Here is a 20,000-nt window from a genome sequence, read left to right on the forward strand (position 1 = left end):
CATCCTTTTCTTTTTAAAACATTCAATAAACGTTTGGGAACTGGGGACACTAATTGTTGAAGCTTTGTAGGTGGAATTCTTTCCCATTCTTGCTTGATGTACAGCTTCAGCTGTTCAACAGTCCGGGGTCTCCGTTGTCGTATTTTACGCTTCATAATGCGCCACACATTTTCAATGGGAGACAGGTCTGGACTGCAGGCAGGCCAGTCTAGTCTGTTTTACTACGAAGCCACGCTGTTGCAACACGTGCAGAATGTGGTTTGGCATTGTCTTGCTGAAATAAGCAGGGGCATCCATGAAAAAGACGTTGCTTGGATGGCAGCATATGTTTCTCCAAAACCTGTATGTACCTTTCAGCATTAATGGTGCCTTCACAGATGTGTAAGTTACCCATGCCATTGTCACTAACACAGCCCCTTACCATCACAGATGCTGGCTTTTGAACTTTGCCCGGAGGACACAACGTCCACAATTTCCAAAAACAATTTGAAATGTGGACTCGTCAGACCACAGTCCATCTTAGATGATCTCAGGCCCAGAGAAGCCGGCGGCGTTTCTGGGTGTTGTTGATATATGGCTTTTGCTTTGCATAGTAGAGTTTCAAGTTGCACTTACGGATGTAGCGCCAAACTGTATTTACTGATATTGGTTTTCTGATATGTTCATGAGCCCATGTGGTGATATCCTTTACACATTGTCGGTTTTTGATGCAGTGAATCGAAGGTCACAGGCATTCAATGTTGGTTTTCGGCCTTGCCGCTTACATCCAGTGATTTCTCCAGATTCTCTGAACCTTTTGATGATATGGACCATAGATAATAAAATCCCTAAATTCCTCGCAATTGTACATTGAGGGACATTGTCCTTAAACTGTTCGACTATTTTCTCACGCACTGGTTCACAAAGAGGTGAACCTCGCCCCATCTTTGCTTGTGAATGACTGAGCAATTCAGTGAAGCTCCTTTTATACCCAATCATGGCACCCACCTGTTCACCTGTGGGATGTTCCAAACAAGTGTTTCATGAGCATTCCTCAACTTTCTCAGTCTTTTTTGGCACCTGCCACAGCTTTTTTGGAACGTGTTGCAGCCGTAAAATTCCAAGTTAATGATTATTTGCTAAAAACAAAGTTTATCAGTTTGAACATTAAATATCTTGTCTTTGTAGTGTATTTAATTAAATATAGGTTGAACATGATTTGCAAATCATTGTATTCTGTTTTTATTTGTTTTACACAACGTCCCAACTTCATTGGAATTAGGGTTGTAGACCGGTTGGGTGAACTCCCTTGCACCCTCCAGAACCCTGCTGAAAGTGAAGAGCCAGTCCATTTATCCATGGCCAAGACGAAAACCACACTGCTCCTACTGAATCTGAGATTTGAGTTTCCAACAGACCCTCCTCTCCAGCACCACTGACGAGACCTTACCAGGGAGGTTGAAGAGTCTGATCCCCCTATTGTTGGAAGATACCGTGTTCTTAAAAAGGGGGACCACCAGTCTGCCAATCCAGAGGCACTGTCCCTGATGTCCACGCGATGTTGCAGAGGCGTGTCGGGCAGGACTGCCCCACAACATCCAGAGCCGTTAGGAACTCTGGGCGGATCTCTTCCACCCCCAGGGCCCTTCTACCAAGGACTTTTTTTAAACCATACATGCAAATCAGTCTCCCTGCAGCGAAATTTTACGTTTTGAACTCAAAATCGGCCATTTAGGTGAATCGTATAGATCTGAGGAGTTTTTCCTTTGGGGGGGGTCTTCTATTGGGCTTCCGGGGCATAGGTATTAACGAGATAAGCCACCCCGGCTGATTGTCGTGCCTACATGGCGGCCATTTTGGGAAGATCGTCGTTACCGTGAAGGCAACGGCGCGCTACTCTTGTTTACATTAGATGAACAAAAACAACCGCTTTTATGTATTGTCGTATTTGTCTGGCTCTGTCTGCCCAAACGTGGATGTTTAGCCCATGTATAACTTGAGAAAACTGTGCATTAAATTGCAAATGTTTTGTTGTTTATTTCATGTTTTATTGGTTTTTGCTATTTACTCAGTACTGGAGTAATTATTTCACTGTGTACTTTTTACTCAAGTAATTTTTTGGAGGACTACTTTTTATTTTACTTGAGTCACATTATTGTCAAGTAACAGTACTCTTACTAGAGTACAATGTTTGGCCTCTCTCCCCACCTCAGGAGTGGACATCCTCTATTGCTTCTCTGACGTTTAAGCAACATTTTTGCTCATCAGATCAGCCAGTGTCGTATTTGTTGCACTGGTCTTTTGTATTTTCGCGTTGACGGGCTGCAGGTCGTGGCCCTGGTTGTGGTCCCAGCAGAACCGCGAAGCACACGTAACATCTGCGACAAGAGCTGATCCGCTAGTACATCTTGTATTAATTAGGAAACGCGCCTACAATTATCTAATTAGTTTACAGATGTTAATGTTAAATGTATTAAGCGACGGAGCGATGTTAGGGATTATGTCACAACACAGAATGAACTAACTTCAAATTCAGATATGGCCAATAAAAACTGAAAAACTATACTTAATATTTTCCTGGAGGATGTATTTGGGATTAGCCTTTGAAGTGGTTAATTGTGAAGAATAAAGTGAAGCAGACAATGATTTTAGTCAATTCTTTTCCAGAATGAGAGTGCTTAAAGAGGTGGATGCTTTTCATGTGGGACAGCTTGAAGCAGGCATCAGGTGCAGGTTGAGATGGGCCTGGCTCAAGTTGGAGGCCAGAACAAAAAAGCAAAGAAATGAGGCAAATTTAATTTTAATCTTAAATTTGTAAATCAACATGTACTTGAGCGGTGTAAATAAATATTTTTTAGTGTAAAGAAAACGTTTATTTTTGCCTTATTGTACTCTTCAGAGTCTTCCAGATTGCTTAATTTCATGTTAAAATCAAAAAAAATCTCTGTGGATCCCCCCAGAACCCCAAACCACCCAACCCCCCCGCCCCCCCTTACGTTTTTGTTTTTTTTTTGGCGCTTTTTTCATGACTTGGGTGTTTGCATGTCTGTTAAACACCTCAGTGACCTCAACCCCAAAGATAGAAGGAGATTCCACAGACTGAGGTGTATCAGTGGAATTGAGGAGGTCTTTGAAGTATTCAGTCCACCGACTCACAACGTCCAGAGTCGAGGTCAGCAGCACCCTATCCCCAGTATACACAATGTTGATGGTGCACTACTTTCCCCTCCTACATGCCGGGTGGTCGACCAAAATTTCCTCAAAGCCGTCTGGAAGTCGTTCACCATACCCTCCCGAACTCCTCCCATACCTGAGTTCTTACCTCAGCAACCACCAAAACCGTATTCCGCTTGGCCAGCCGGTATCCATCAGCTGCCTCCATAGTTGCACAGTCCAAAAATGACTTGTTTTATGGCCTTGTTTTCCTCATTTTCGATTTTCTGTTTCGCCGAAGAATCTTGATTTCAATGAATCAGGTCATGTGTCAGATCTCACTTACCCCAGGCTCCACTGCACCTATGGTCCAAAAGGAGTCCTGACGGACTCTCCGTTGAAAGGGTTAAAGTTCCCCGTTGTCCTTGCGTATTACACAATGGATCGTAAACCACCACAGGGGCTTGCTTAAGCCGGTGTCGAGAAAGATTCGCAAAGATTCTAACAGCCGCCTATGAAACCTCAGCCCCGCTTAGTTAGCCCACGCCTCGACAGAGTAACCTTAGTAGATGATGGGCGAAAGGCTAACTGTGCTTCTTTAAAGCTGCTCCATCTCTTAATGATCTTTTGCACTTGTGACTGACCTAGGATTTTTCAACGGTCTTTATAGAACAGTCAGGACCTGTTATTAATTTTTTATAGCCGTAATAACCTTTCAAGAATAGGAGTAAAATGTTTATAGGCTCTGTTGGTAAAGTGTTATGTCTGCCAACATAGTTAACACAGTCCCTATTATTGTGAACATAAAAGGGCCATTTTTCTATAATCAGAAAAAGGCTTTAATGAATCGAATTTAGCAAGGTCTTAAGCATCAAAATTTACTCAAATTCTGGTCGGCAGACAATCAGCTCGCAAGCGGCCGAGGATATCGGCATATGACCCAGCATTTTGGGCAAGAGCTTTGCAACAAAGCGATCGGCTCGGTGCGTCATTTTTTTATTCCCCCGTATGATTTAAGGTGTCATTCCTTTCGGTCGCAGGAATATTTTTCATGCCTTGGCGCAATAATTTGTGGTACTGAAAGCTTTTTTTGTTAATTTTTTTCATTTTGTCTCCTCTCTCTTCCGCCATTGTTTGCCTTCTCTTGTTGTCTCTTGCACCCCGCCTCCTCCTCCTTCCTCTTCTTCTTCCTCTGAGGGAGGGACGTTCACCTCGAGGCACTGTTGCCCTCTACAGGGTGCCATTCCTCATTGCAGTTATCCAGAGGCTTGACGATCACACATAAACTGCACAAGACCCTCCCCCACCCATTCCCGTTAAAAAACGCCATTGACGTCTTTAGACGGCATTGGCATGGAATAGATGTATTCTGAATGACATCTTTGGACGGCATTCGCAGGGAATGAGTTAAATGAAAACTTTAATAAATAAATAGCTGCCTAAAGTTTTACAGTGGTGTGAAAAAGTATTTGCCCCCTTCCTGATTTTTTATTTTTTTTTGCATGTTTGTTACAATTAAGCATTTCCCATCATCAAAAACAACACGTTAACACAAAATTCAGTTTTTATTATGGGGGGGGGGGTCCAAACCTACATGGTCCTGTGTGGGGGAAAAACGATTGCCCCCTAAACCTAATAACTGCTTGGCCCACCCTTAGCAGCAACAACTGCAATCAAGCGTTTGTGATAACTTGCAATGTGTCTCTTACAGCGCTGTGGATGAATTTTGTCTCACTCATCTTTGCAGAATTTTTGTAATTCAGGATTCTAAATAATTCTTCAATTCTTATATTTTTACATAGTTCCCTCACTTTAAAATTTAAGATCACCAAACAAATGTAAATATCAGACAGATATAAACCAAGTGACCTTAAAATGCTGTTTTTAAATGATTTCTTTTATTAAGGGGGGTGGAACACTTCAAAGTTCCCTGTGTGAAAAAGTAATGAGTCCCTAAACCTAATAACTGGTTGGGCCGTCCTCAGCAGCAACAACTGGAATCAAGTGTTTTCTAGAACTGGCAATGAGTTTTTCCACATCTCTTTGGAGATACTTTGGACCACTCTTCCTTGCACAATTGTTTGAATTCAGCAAAAATTTAGGGTTTTTGAGCAAGCACGGCCTTTTTAAGGTCATACTACTGCATTTCAATCGGATTCAAGTCTGGACTTTGACTAGGCCACTCCAAAACCTTCATTTTGTATTTTTAACTAATTCAGAAGTTGACTTGCTGTTTTGTTTTCGATCGTTATTCTGCTGCAGAACCCACGTGCGCTTAAGCTTGAGGTCACAAACTGATGGCTGGATTTTCTGTTAAAAAGCAGAATTCATGGTTCCATCAATCACAGCAAGTTGTCCAGGTCCTGAAGGAGTGGAGCAGCCTAAGACCATCACACTACCACTACCATGTTTGACTGTTGACTCTTTTTTTCTGAAATGCTGTGCTAAATTTATGCCAGATGTAACGAGACACACACCTTCCACAAAGCTCAACTTTCATCTCATCAGTCCATACAATATTCTCCCAAAAGTCTTAGGAATCATTCAGATGTTTTTTTTTCGAAAGTAAGGCGAGCTGTTGTTCTTTTTGCTCAGCAGTGGTTTTTGTCTTGCAACTCTGCAACTCTCAACTCTTGTGACCTTTTGGATGAGTCATCGCTGCGCTCTTGGAGTAATTATGGTCGGCCGGCCACTCCTGGGCAGGTTCACCACTGTTCTATGTTTTCGCCATTTGTGGATAATGCTCTCACTGTGGTTCACTGGTGTACCAAAGCTTTAGAAATGGCTTTATAACCTTTTCCACACTGATAGCTCTAAATTACTTTTTCTCATTTATTCCTGAATTTCTTTAGATCTCTGCATGATGTCTAGCTTTTGAGGATCTTTTGGTCTACTTCACTTTGTCAGGCAGTAAGTGATTTCTTGATAGAGAGCAGGTGTGGCAGTATCAGGCCTGGGCGTGGCTAGAGAAATTGAACTTTGGTATGATAGACCACAGTTATGTTTTAACAGGGAGGTCGATCACTTTTTCACACAGTCGGTGGAACCATGTAGGTTTGGATTTTTTTCTCACTTAAAGGTAAAAAAAAAAAAAAAAAAAAAAAACATTTAAAAAGTGTTTCTTTTTTACTTGTGTTGTCCTTAACTAATATTTAAATTTGTTTCATGATGGGAAACATTTAAGTGTGACAAACGTGCAAAAAAATATGAAATCAGGAAAGGGGGCAAGCACTACAGTATATATAGTAAATAAGGTTTTCCAAAATTTCAATGGAATTGAAATGTTAATGTTTTACATATCACATAATAATCTTCTTTTCCTTTCGGCTTGTCCCGTTAGGGGTCGCCACAGCACATCATCCTTTTCCATGTACATATCACATAATAATAATAATAGTAATAATTTTCAAAGTTCAAGAACAAAATGTGCAGGGTCACCAGCCTCTCTTATAAAGTTAACTGCAAATTTAAATAAATACTTCCCTAAAGTTTTATAAAGTGAATAAAACAGAGTTAGTTGTCACGTCCACCACTGGAGTGGGTCCTCTTTACACCTGTCGATCTCTGGCTCCTTGAGGTACAGATGTAGCTCATCCTCAACGCAGCTACTGTTCAGCAGGTCACCAGTATGCTAGAGCTGAACTTCTCTTCAACACGGCTGCAGAAGGATACGTGTTCTCTCCGTTGCCTATTGTGGGTGTTTCCATCATTCTTGTGTGTTCATATGCAGCTGCCTGCAGCAGCATAAATAGTTAAACAGCCATTATTTCCCTACAGTTTTAGACATGAATGCTTTGCTGTCATGCACACACTCACGCAGACACAGTTGCACACGCACACAATTCTCTAGCCATCCCCTTACCCCTGTCGATTACTGGCTTCTTGAGGTACAGATCGATTCCATGGCTTTTACTGTGTGCTGATTGGCTGTTACCCGTGCACTGGCTATGCAAGGGTAACCAATCAGTTGGTGCTGTGGGCGGGTCAATGCTGGACGGAGAAGTCACAGACAGAGAGGCCTGCTGCGGCTGCATCAGAGTCAAATTAACCTAGTATTAAATTATCGGTCATCGGATTAAATAAATCTAAAAAAAATAAAATAAAATACAAATAATGCCAATAATCGGTCCGGCTAATAATTGATCTATTAGTACAATTATCTCTGAGCAACTGCATTTTACATTTACTTTAGTTGTCTTTGTGAGATGTCAAAATTGACTATTATAATTGATACAAAATATTTAAGTGTGATAAATAAAAATAAAATCAGAAGGCAGGAAAGGGGCAAATTGTTTTGAAGGCACGGTAGGTTCTTTTTTTTTTTTTTTTTTTTTTTTTTTCTCCCATTTAATGTAGGACAGGGGTGCCAAACTGATTTTGTTGCAGGTCACACCATAGTTATGGTTTCTTTTGGAGAGTTTGTGACTAAACTAAACCCATATAAATGTATGATTGTGGCAAAGTATTACATATGCACAAAACATTGATGGATAACTAGTTTTCAAATCAGAAGCCAGTAAAAGGTTGTTTGTGCAACTATTATTTTGAAACATGTAAAGGGGGAAAATGCTTACAATATCTCAATGTTATTTAAAGTGAAGACAAATTCCAATTTTGGTATTTTAGCAAGAAACATGAAGTCAATGGACATGATTTCCTTTCGCGGGCCACATAAAATGATGTGGCAGGCCGAATCTGGCACCCGGGCCTTGAGTTCAACACCTGTGCTATTGGATATTATCAATGACTTAAATCCATATGTCAATCATTGTAATTTCCTCTTCTAAAGGGAGGCTGTTCAGATTTAATTTTGTTTGTGATTCATATCAATAAGATTTAACATTTTCATTTTGTGGGAAAGTACACCCGTGCATGCTGTTAATGTTATGATTTTATATTTAGATCAACCAGGCCAAGCCAGAATGCGGACGACAGGCACTAGTAGAGCTGCTCATCAGACCTGTACAGAGACTTCCCAGTGTGGCTCTACTTCTAAATGGTAACTCACACTCATGTGGACATCTATCCATCCATTGTCTGAGCCGCTTATCCTCACAAGGTTCGCGGGAGCGCTGGAGCCTATCCCAGCTATCATCGGGCAGGAGGCGGGTACACCCTGAACTGGTTGCCTGCCAATTGCAGGGCACATATAAACAAACAACCATTCGCACTCACATTCACACTTACGGGCAATTTAGAGTCTTCAATTAACCTACCATGCATGTTTTTGGGATGTGGGAGGAAACCGGAGTGCCCGGAGAAAACCCACAAAGGCACGGGGAGAACATGCAAACTCCACACAGGCGGGGATTGAACCACTCAGAACTGTGAGACAGACCCTCTAACCAGTCCCCCACCGTGCCGCTCTCATGTGGACATACTTTTATGAAATGTTGTATGTTAAAGCGTAGCATGGCGGCTCATGTGACAAGCATGTTCAACTGTTCTGGGTTTGAATCTCATGCCAGGAACTACAGAAACTCACAGGTAATAACAGGTGTTTAGACACTTAAAAAAAGAATCCCACTGCACCACTCGTCAGTAGCACTGCCTTGCTCATTTCCCACATCCTGTCCTGTACTTTTCTCTCATCGTGTTCTCTTGGTTAGTTATTGCAAGTCCTCACCGGGTGTGTCGCCCCAAGCCACAAATAAGAATACGATTGGTTCTTGTAATGTTACTTGTGCTCGGATATCTAGACAGGTTTGCTATTGTTCTGCTGTGGTTCGCACCCCTATTCCCCTTGTCCACTCTGTCCCTCTGTCTGTCCCCTAAAACCCTTTTCTGTCCGGCTGCAAATGAATTACCAACCAGTCTGAAGGAGCTCATAAAAGCAGAGACCAGGGGCCTCATGTACAAAGACTTGAGTGGGTTTCCTCCTGAAACATGGCGTACGCTCAAATCCAGAAAACGTACACACAAAAATATTCAGATGTATGAAACTCTGTGTACTCATGAATCCAAGCACATTTCCTTCGTACGTTCCAATCAACGTGGAAATGAGTGCACATGCTGGAGTAGCCGACTTCTCCCTGTCCACGCCCACATTTGAATATGAAAATCATATTTAAATGAACCCTGCACCTGAGATGCCGATCTCTGCATGATCAGAAAAAAATGAAAATGAGCAAGGTAATGAAAAATAATTTCTCTAAATGTGAAGTTGCTCGATAAAGTGGAGGAACGCAAGAAAATCATTTTTGGCACGCTGTCCTACGGCGTTAACACATGAAAGAGGAGCGAATGGGACATCGCGTGTGGGGCTGTCAATGTTGTGGAGACAGAATAGCGCGCACACTGAACTAAAAAATAAGTGGTCAGACATTAAAGTGGATGCGAAGCGGAGGACAGCTGCCCACCGCCAAAGTGTGGCCAATAAAGGCGGAAGAACCGGCGCGGGGGGCCTCACCCCGTTCGAGGAGAGAATCGCTGCGATCATGGGTGACGCTGCTTTCTCAGGGGTGATGGGAGGACATGTGGCTGACTATGATCACCCCCCAAGGTTAATACCATGTATTTTTAGAACTCATAACAAATGTGTTCATACAGTAACCTACACTCAGCCCTCTGAGATAAAGGTTCATGCGTAAATGTTGTATGTGGGGTATTTGTAATAAATCTTTTGAATTCAAATAGAAGTACATAAGCATATCAAAGAAGATATCAAAAACTTTGACTCCTTTTTGATTACTCAATTTATTATTTTAATCCACAGGAGAGGACACGCACACTGACAAAAAAATCATGTTGTCTTTTTTAGGAGAAGAGGGGTAAATTATGTCAATTTAAACACATTTTAATCATGTGCAACCGATGTACATGTTCAAATGAAGTAAATTCAAAGGATGCATGTGCTGGAGTCACGAAGCGATTGTGAGGGCAATAGGCGGCATAAATGATCGCCTTGATCAATTAATAGGTGTCCTCACAAATATCAGTGGTTCATTAAATACACTGGTTAACAAATGAATTCTGAGTCCTTGCCTCAATTGCATTGTTGAAATCAAATGTTGCCGGGCATGAATTGTTCATCAGTGCTAATTATTCATGTCTCTGGTGTGCAGATTTATGAGAACAGTTTCCCAGCATCACCTCTAAGTGTCACCAAAGCACCAAAAGCTGCAGAAATGTGCGTACGCCAGCCATGCAGTTGGCGTGAGGCACCGGACATTTCCAAGGTCATGTCACTCTTGACACATCTGACCTTTGCCGTGAAAAAGAACGGACGCCACGTTTTTGTGCGTACGCACCTTTTGTACATGAGGCCCCAGGAATTGTGACTTCTCACCCGGACTTGAAATCAATTAGCAGCTGCCCCAGAAACCTGCGCTCCCAGTCATCAGGAGACCCCCTGGGTGTGCAGGGCTCAAGATACCGACCCAAAAAGCTTAAAATCCTCCGGTCCAACATGGACCATTTGTTCTTTGAAATGCAACTGAAGATCTCTGGGACAGTGGATGGGACACGAGCTACACCCACAGGCGGTGGAGAGTTACTGCACCCAGTGATTGAGAGTTACTGCAAACATAGCTTCCCCGAATTTGAATGTTGTGTGACATTTTTTAAAATAACTTTGCATGAATACCCCCAGTGCCGATCATCACACCATTGTCACGAGTGATTGTATTTCTCAGAATTGGAATGTCTACTGGTTAAATTTTTTTGCCAACTGAAGATGCTCGTGTTTATCGCAAAACAAACAGCAAGTGTTGTTACATAAGGTTGAAACACTCCCTGCATGGATTAAACAGGGTGTGCGTGACCAGGCAAGGCTGGAAACTGGTTCCCTTTATCTTCGATCCAATAAGTAATATTTTATCCCACTGGTTTTTAACCACAAAATAATCCTAGGATGGAAAAGTAACATTAAGAGGCGGTCTATCACCCCTTTGGCCCCCGGAGGGGGGGTGGGGACGACGACCACCTTTCGGCTGGGCATAAAGGCCAGAGCCCCCCCTTTGGCACTGGCTCTCGCTCACTCGACCACCTTGCCGAAGACTGGCTCAGCCAGGAAGCCCCACCTCTCACCACGAGGTGGCGAGGACACATCAGACCTTTCGCCGCCGCAGGGCATCCTGCCAGCGCCCCGAGCTACCCTGTTGTGTGCCGGGGCAGTTTACGGACAGAGCTCCGTTGAGAAGGAAATTGGCAGCGTCTTGCGAACAGCGACACCGCCCTGCTTTAGGAACTCTTTTTCTCGCTGCTTCTTTTTTTTTCTTCTTCCTTTTTCCGTCAAATCCACCTGTTGCCCGTACAGACCGGACCGGCCAAACATTCAGGAGATCGACCAGCCTGCCTAAATTGTGTTCCAAGCAACATAAGACCAATTCCTGTCGCAACCTTCAGATTACGAGAAATAGAGGTTTTTCGTCACTTCGTCCTGAAGTTTTACACATCTAAAAAGAGACGTGTTGTCCTCTTTTACGAGATAAAATAATTTTATTTTAATGCTTAAACTTCACGCTAAACCGGAAGTAATGTCATTTCCGCTTTATTCTTTTCTTCTAAATTAATTACGTTTTCATCCAAACCAATATACGCTACACGAGGTAAATGGGCTCTTTGCACATAATCTCCTACGCTCCCAAAATATGGCTAGGTCTTCTGGTTTTGAAAAATTGCGTTATTCTACATGCATGGACTTGCCCAAACAAACTATTACAGACAGTATAAAGTAATATTAGGAGCTGAACAGTTTTTGAAAACCGCCCAAACAGTTCGATTCAACTGTTTCAGTTCAGTCTGCATGTGTCCCGTTCAGTACGGCATGTCCAACACTACGCCTGCCAGGGTGTAGAAGACATTGGCGACCGGCACCAGATACTGTTTTGCATGTCTTTCTTTACTCATAAAATATCCCAAATGTATCCGAGACCAGTCTCGCGAGTCTGTATGTCGCCAATGCAATATCTCTGGTGCATAAAAGGCATTTGTTTTATCTACCAGAGATCTTGTGTTGCACGGATGACCACTCTCTGGAAATCGTTATGTCCGTACAAACATGCCAGTCAATGTGCATCTTTTATTTTGAAGAGGAATGTTTAGATCAGCGTTTTCCAATCTTTGTTGAGCCAAGGTACCTATTTTACTATTAGAAAAATTCCATGCTTAACCACCAAACAAAAATATGATAAAAAGTATGAATACTGAAATAAAAAGATCAGAAATCGGTCTGTCAACAGAAAAATGAGTATCAGACTGTCGGTAAAATTTTAAGATTTTACCACTCTTATACAAGCAGTCCATTCCATGCTCCGCTCCAGCAAATTTATCCAGCAGCGCCCGGACGGCATGCAGATCCCACGTGTAGTAGCAAGGAGTGAGAGTGAATGTTGCTTGCTTGAAGTCATTTATACACAATCCGGTTTAAGTTCACTGTAAAACTAAAGTCCATCCATCCATCCATTTTCTGAGCCGCTCCACCACACTAGGGTCGCGGGCGTGCTGGAGCCTAGGCCAGCTATCATCAGGCAGGAGGCAGGGTACACCCTGAACTGGTTGCCAGCCAATCGCAGGGCACATACAAATAAACAACCATTCGCACTCACATTCACACCTACGGGCAATTTAGAGTTGTCAATTAACCTACCATGCATGTTTTTTTGGGATGTGGGAGGAAACCGGAGTGCCCGGAGAAAAAACACGCAGGCACGGGGAGAACATGCAAACTCCACGCTGCCAAAACTAAAGTCACATAACAAAATAATTACACCTATTGAATGTTCAAATAGGCGGCACGGTGGACAAATGGTTAGCACATCGGCCTCACAGTTCTGAGGACCTGGGTTCAAATCCGGCCTCCCCTGTGTGGAGTTTGCATGTTCTCACCCTGTCTGCGTGGGTTTTCGCTTGGGTTTTACTCCGGTTTCCGCCCACATCCCCAAAACATGCATGGTATGTTAATTGACTACTCTAAATTGCCCATAGATGTGAATGTGAGTGCAAATGGTTGTTTGTTTACATGTGCCCTGTGATTGGCTGACGACTAGTTGAGGGTGTACCCCGCCTCTTGCCCGAAGATAGCTGGGATAGGCTCCAGCACGCACGTGACCCTAGTGAGGATAAGCGGTACGGAAAATGAATGACACAATGAATGGTCAAATACATCACAGCCTTCGTTTCTTTCTTCGGTTTTGTTCACCGGCCTACAGTTTCCACTGGCTTGTGCCCGGCATTGGGCTGCATTACAATATAAGTTGTGTGTAATAATGTGAAATGACACACGGAAAAAGTATTGAACATCCTAACTGGTATTTAATACTTTGTATAAAAGCCTCTGTTTGCAATGACAGGTTCAAGACTCCTCCTGTATGGAGAAACTAGTCGCATACATTGCTCTGGTGTAATTTTGGCCCATTCCTCCACACAAGCAGTCTTCAAATCTTGAAGGTTCCGTGTGCTTATTCTATGGACCGTCTGTTTCAGTTGTAGCGTATATTGGTTTTGGATTAAAACGTAATTAACTTCGAAAAGAATATGCCAGAAGCGACACCTGCGTTGCTTCCGGTTTAGCTCGATTTTTTTGTTTAACGTTATAGTCAAACTATTTTTGTCACGTAAAGGGTCACCACGTCTTTTTTTATATTCGTAAATCTTAGGAAAAGTGACGAAAAAAACTCATCATCTGAAGGTTGCTTAGAGGAATGAAATACGAGTTCTCGAGTTCAGTGGTTTTACTATTAAAACTCAAACACACACAAAGCACAACAGGAAGTGGAATTTTATAGGAAATTTAAATCTAAAAGGGAAAATATTGGATTTATCTTACCCAACATTATAAAAAATAGACACAAAAGGAATGAAGACACTGGTTTCTTTTTCTCATGAGGAGGGCGTATGGGAGATTGTTCAGATCACAGTCTCTCAACACGCTCTAAACAATCTCCCCCCTCGCTCCTGCATTTATTTGAAATAGGAGGGATTTACAAATCATAATGTTCTAAGCAATAAGACACAACACAAAATATTTGATAATAAGAGGGTTTTTCCCAGACATAGTATTCTAAGCAATAAGACACAACACATAATATTGGACCAACACCTGTCACGACCCGACCACATCCGATCACATCCTTGGTCCAGGCGCCCTTCCATCGGTTGATGCTGAGTCTTCTTTTTGAAGGCGAGACATCTAAAATCGACCATTATACTAATGCAAGCTAAGCAAATAAATGATAACTTCTACAATTTATTAAACATTTCCCTCCTGTTTATCATGTATTTGCACAAATTCTCATATCATTTTACAGTCACTTCATTTCGATTTTTAACTGTAGAATCATTTTTATGAAACAAATACATTTACACTCAGAGTAAACTTGTCATACATGAATGTTGTAGTTTAAACATCGTAATCATCTGCATCAGGAAACAAATCAGTTAAAGCAAAATCATCATTATCATCATTATCATCATACAGTAATGGATACATCATCTCCATACGGTTCTTCATGTGGGTTATGGCTGTGGTGATTAATTTACTGATTAATGCCCGAATGCATGGGATACAACAACATCCACACAATGTCAGAATGGCTGCAAAAACAGCAATTGATATCAATATTGGTGAAATTAGGGTTTTATATTTACCAAAAACGTCCATTCAGCTGTCCCACAAGGAGTGTTGATTGAGGGTCCGTAGACCATCGATGGCTCTGGTCAAGCTGCCATCTGAAGCAGTATTGTTTGTTCTCATAACATACCGCAAACACCTCCCTCTCTTGCGAGGAGCATGTCGACAGCTATGCGGCCTTGGAACGTCCTTGAGCTGCTCGTGCACAGCTTCCAACCCACTCTGAATCCAATTTCCTAATCTCTGTACATTGAAGTGGATATAGTTTATCCCATCAACATTTTTATTAATCGTACACCAACAGCATATGAAGTATTCAAATCCTCCTGCAACTTGGTCAGCTAATTTGTATTGATTAGGAACCCCACGAGGAACACCTATGCCGTCGATGTATGTTTTATGTTGGATAATTTTGCCTCTGCCAGGATAAATCTCTTTTTTGTCAAGTATGTCCAAAACACACAAGGAATTTGTCTCCGGTAGTTGGAGCCGCTCTAGTACAACAGACAGTCAATTTACAGAACACTTTGGAGACATAAAGACATTGACAGAAAACAATTGTGCAAAAAGATGCAGTCCTCTAGCAGCAGTTTGAATGACTAATATTGCAATAGTCCGGTGCAATGACCGTTGTGCAAAGGGCGCTGAGACTTCAAGGAGTGTATGTGGTTTAAAGTGACGAGTAGTGCGATAATCTGGGACAATGGTTGTGCAAATGTTGCAGATGCTCCTCAATCACTGTGCAAATGGAGCAGATGCTAATCTGGCATGAGTGGCCAGTATATGCAAATAGTGCAGCATGGCGGGACAACTACAGCGAGTGCACGAGTAATACATAATTGGCCCCACAGAAATGTGACAAGTCAAAAAATTGCCAGCTTGTTGTAATGGAATAATACAATCTTGTGATAATTGTGCCGGAACTATGCGCAACAAAGGCCTGGGACCCATGCAAACAACACAATCTTTTCTCGCTACATTTGCTGCTTGTTCCATCAATAGTAACCAATTGTTATTTTGTCCTGAAACTCCTGTGACAACAAGGAACCAATCATCAGTAGTTATGTTGTTAATCATTAAAATTTGTCCACCTTTCTTTGAAGTTTTCAATGGCATTTCTGGTTTAACACGGTTTCTATAACACAATACTACTTGGAAGTGGGGATCTTTTCCGCCAGAATAGGCCCAGAAGCTCACTATCAAACACATTGGGTGACTTGATTTGTATTTCAATATTAAACTATGGGCCGTTTTGCTTAGGTTAAACTTCTTTCTATGTTCTTTTGCGGTTCTTTTTGACCAACTGGACCAATCATAACCTGTTTCACCAATGAGGTGTTCCGATCCAAAGCCTATAGTTGCATACCAGTCATATCCAAATCCCCAATTCTGCCCATTCTCTTGAGCATCATTGGTGAGAGCCGCATATGGAATTATGATTAAATCAGCTTGATTTTGGGGGGCACAAAATATTAAACCATTTTGCCGCATTTGGAGGCCATGCCCACAATTTTGATCATCAACTGTACTCCTTTTGATACGAGTTAATGATTCAAAATTTTTTTTATTATTATTGGGTTCGTCATATTGGTCCAGTTGGTAGGTGATTTTCTATCTAAAAAATGGGTTTTATCATTGAGGGTGGGACGTCCCATGTACCACAAAACCAACACCATAGTAGCCAAAGTTGCTACGTAACAACTTATCGAATCTCATAACCAACGTGGGTGTGGCTTTCTGCTGAGTTCTCACTAAAAGGGTTGGTGTCTTTTTTCTTCACTGACCAGCAAGCGTTTTCAGAATCTACACATCTGCTCCTGCTCCGTTATCAGACTTTTGCTCACCTTCCCAATTTGAGTACCCAGCTGAAATGACTCTTTTACAGTGTGTTAAATGAACCCACGTGTTTCTTTCTGCTATTTTTTTTTTAGGGCTATAAAGTGTCAATCTATCTGTGCCACCATCCCTCCGGTTGAGATATGTGACACAGCATGGCTCAATATAGCAGCCCATTTGAATAGTTTTTTTTTTTTTTGTTTTTTTTGTTTTTATCATTAGTTTGCATGCCTCGGTTAATGCTACTAATTCAGCAGCTTGTTCAGCCAATTCCTGTCAATCATGCTGCGTGCCTTCATCAAGTAAGGGTATTAGTGTGGCTGGATTTAAGGTTGTGCATCGCTCAACAGTCAAATGTGGTTGTGACAGCAAGATGGCAATGCAAGATAAATGTCTTGCAGGTGATAAAAACGCCATATTGGTTTGCAATAGGAGAGCAGACACTGTATGTGGGACCTTAAGGGTGAACTGCTCTCTACTGGCGTCAAGGCTGCCACAACTGCTCTGACACAATGTGGTAATGCACACGTTACGTTGTCCAATTTAGTTGAAAAATAAGCTTGGTCTTAGCTTATCACCGTATTGTTGTGTAAGTACGGAGGTCATGCAATAGCTTTTACAATCTACCATTTGAATGAATGTTTTATCATTAAATTTGGAAGGCCTAGCGCAGTAGTCGACACCAAATGTTGTTTAATGTCACAGAAGGCCTTTTCTGCCTCTGTACTCCATTAAACAGGTGATGTCATTTTAAGGTTGTCTTCATACATTAATTTTGACAATGGTGCAACAATTTCTGCATAGTTTGGAATCCATGCTCTACAATAATTTGTCAGACCTAAAAATGATTATTATATGTTTCTTCATCTGTGGTTTAAGATTTTTTAAGACTATAGCTTTCCTGTCTTCTAATATAGTCCTTCCTCCTACACTGAAATTATGGCCTAGATATTTGACTTGCCTTTTACATCATTGCAATTTATTTTTGTTAACTTTATGTTCCTCTTCTGTTAGATGATGCAGCAAGGCCAATGAATCCTTGCATGTCTCTCCATTTGTAGATGCCAGAAGACATGCGTGTTGTCATAACTTGTGAATAATTAGTTGGACTTTCACAGTAACCTTGCGGTAATCTAGTAAATGTATATATATATTTTTTTTTTTCTCAAATGTGAATGCAAACCAAAATTGACTGTTATTTTCTATTGGTACTGAAAAGAATGCATTACTTATGTCCACTAGTGTAAACACAGTAGCGTCTGGTCTTAATGAATTTAACAATGTGCGTGGGTTTGGTACGCATGCTGCTCTCTGTATTACTGCAGCTCATCACATTCTTTTTTTTATCTTCTATTTTTGTGATAAGCTGCAAGGCTGCAGACAATAGGGCCTTTCCCACGTTTAACGGTGGTTTGTCTTTTATTTTTTATATAATTTGATTCCTGCAACGCGGCTATTTTTTGTGTATTTAACCAACCATTAAAGCCGTGTTCGGTTATCCCTGTCTCTAAATATTAAATTTTATCAGGATCCTGTTTTTTTTTTTCTTTTAAATTTAATTTAATGAACCTCCAACCTTTACACTGCAGTGTATTCCTGTTTTTTATTTTACTACTTCCTTTTTCTCTTTTAGACGCCATGTTTAACCAGAAGAGTAAGTCGTCAAATCCATCTTTTTGTATTTGTGATATATTATTTTTGTGTCGCCACTTTATTTCGTTTTGAAGTTGAACTATTTTTTGCGAATTTAGCTGGCCAGCGAAACCGTATTTGGTTATCCACGTGTTTAAATGTTCTATTTTGGAATGGTTTTGTAGTTGAACATATTTCCAATCTTTACACGTTAGGTCTATTTTTTGATCCGGTTTACTGTTATTTATTCCCATTTTTGTGAATTTGGAAGTCAGTTTATTTGCACCTAGAGTGACCTAAATACAAACTTTATTCAAAAATGACAGGGTGACAATAAATGTCTGAGTTTTGATAATTCTCAAGCTTCTACCCCAGTCGGGGCGGAGAATTCTTGCCTCTGCTTCCAAACCCAGTTGTCACTTACAATCCAGTCTTATACATTCATACTTTTACACATTCACACGATATTAGTAACGTTTTTATAAACACACGGAAACACAGAAACACGGAATTTAAGTACGTACAGGACCCCGCCGTCCTCGCGGAATTTGTCGGACTCCGCCGTCCTTCTGACTACTTGCCAGTGACTAGTATTACACAAGGTTTATTCTGCCGCAGACTTCTTCATCGCGCAATTCACTCACTCTTTAATCCTTTTTTCCTAAAAAATAGACACAAAAGGAATGAAGACACTGGTTTCTTTTTCTCATGAGGAGGGCGTATGGGAGATTGTTCAGATCACAGTCTCTCAACACGCTCTAAACAATCTCCTCCCTCGCTCCTGCATTTATTTGAAATAGGAGGGATTTACAAATCATAATGTTCTAAGCAATAAGACACATTTTTGGATAATTTAATCTGTAAAATCTCAAATGTCATGAATGCTGTCGCTCCTATTAAAACTAAGACAATCTTGAGGCGACCTAAAACACCGTGGTGGAGCACAATGATGGTAAATACCTCTAAAAAGTGTAGGAAAGCAGAACGTAAGTGGAGAAAAACTAAACTCCAAGTTGACTACGACCTTTACAGACAGTCTCTAATTTTAACCAAGCGTTAGTCAGGGCTAGACACCAACCCCTTTCTGAAATCATCAGTAAGAACTTCAACAATACTCGCACTCTGTTTGCTGTGGTTGACAAGCTCACAAACCAACCCCCCCTCACCATCCCCCCGCCTGAATAAGATCGCTCCAGAACTCCTAACAGCCGATAAATGCTATGAATTTGCTTATTTTAGTGAAATAAGACAATCCATAATGTTAAATATGAGAACAAATCAGCAAAATGATAAATTGATATTACATCTGAAGCCACCCAGGAAAAACTCTGTTACCATGTCAGAATTTTATGTAATTGACCAAAAAACTGTAGAGAAAACTGTTCAGCAGCTGAAACCATCAACGAGCTGTCTTGACACAATACCATCTGACTTTTTCAAAGATATTGTGAAGTCTGTTCAAGCTGATTTGCAGCAAATAATCAATTTCTCACTTCAGTCAGGCGAGTTTCCTAAAGCTCTTAAAGTAGCTGCCATTAAGCCTTTGCTAAAAAATAGAGCGCTGGACGCTTCCATGTTAGCAAGCTATAGACCCATCTCAAATCTCCCTTTCATAGCCAAGATTGTCGAGTTATTTTTTAATCAACTCAGCAATTTCTTGAACTTAAATGTATTTTTTGAAAAATTTCAATCAGGTTTCTGAACTCATCACAGTACAGAATCTTCTCTTATCAAAGTGCTAAATTATATAAGGTTGAATACTGACTCAGGAAAGGTGTCAATTCTGGTCCTGTTGGACCTCAGTGCGGCTTTTGATACGGTAGATCAT

The 20,000-nt window shown here is 41.3% G+C and overlaps 1 protein-coding gene across 4 annotated transcripts in view; it reads left to right on the forward strand.

The window, feature by feature from the left end:
- The window catches only part of ect2 (epithelial cell transforming 2), a 242,668-nt gene that overhangs the window by 126,462 nt on the left and 96,206 nt on the right, over positions 1–20,000 (forward strand). For all 4 annotated transcript variants that reach the window (XM_061779805.1, XM_061779804.1, XM_061779806.1 and 1 more), the window contains one exon: positions 8,035–8,131. In XM_061779805.1, coding sequence (XP_061635789.1) covers positions 8,035–8,131 — 97 coding nt within the window. The remainder of the gene's footprint in view (positions 1–8,034; positions 8,132–20,000) is intronic.

This window comes from Phyllopteryx taeniolatus, chromosome 7 (assembly GCF_024500385.1).
Source record: "Phyllopteryx taeniolatus isolate TA_2022b chromosome 7, UOR_Ptae_1.2, whole genome shotgun sequence".
In the NCBI taxonomy this organism is placed as follows: domain Eukaryota; kingdom Metazoa; phylum Chordata; class Actinopteri; order Syngnathiformes; family Syngnathidae; genus Phyllopteryx; species Phyllopteryx taeniolatus.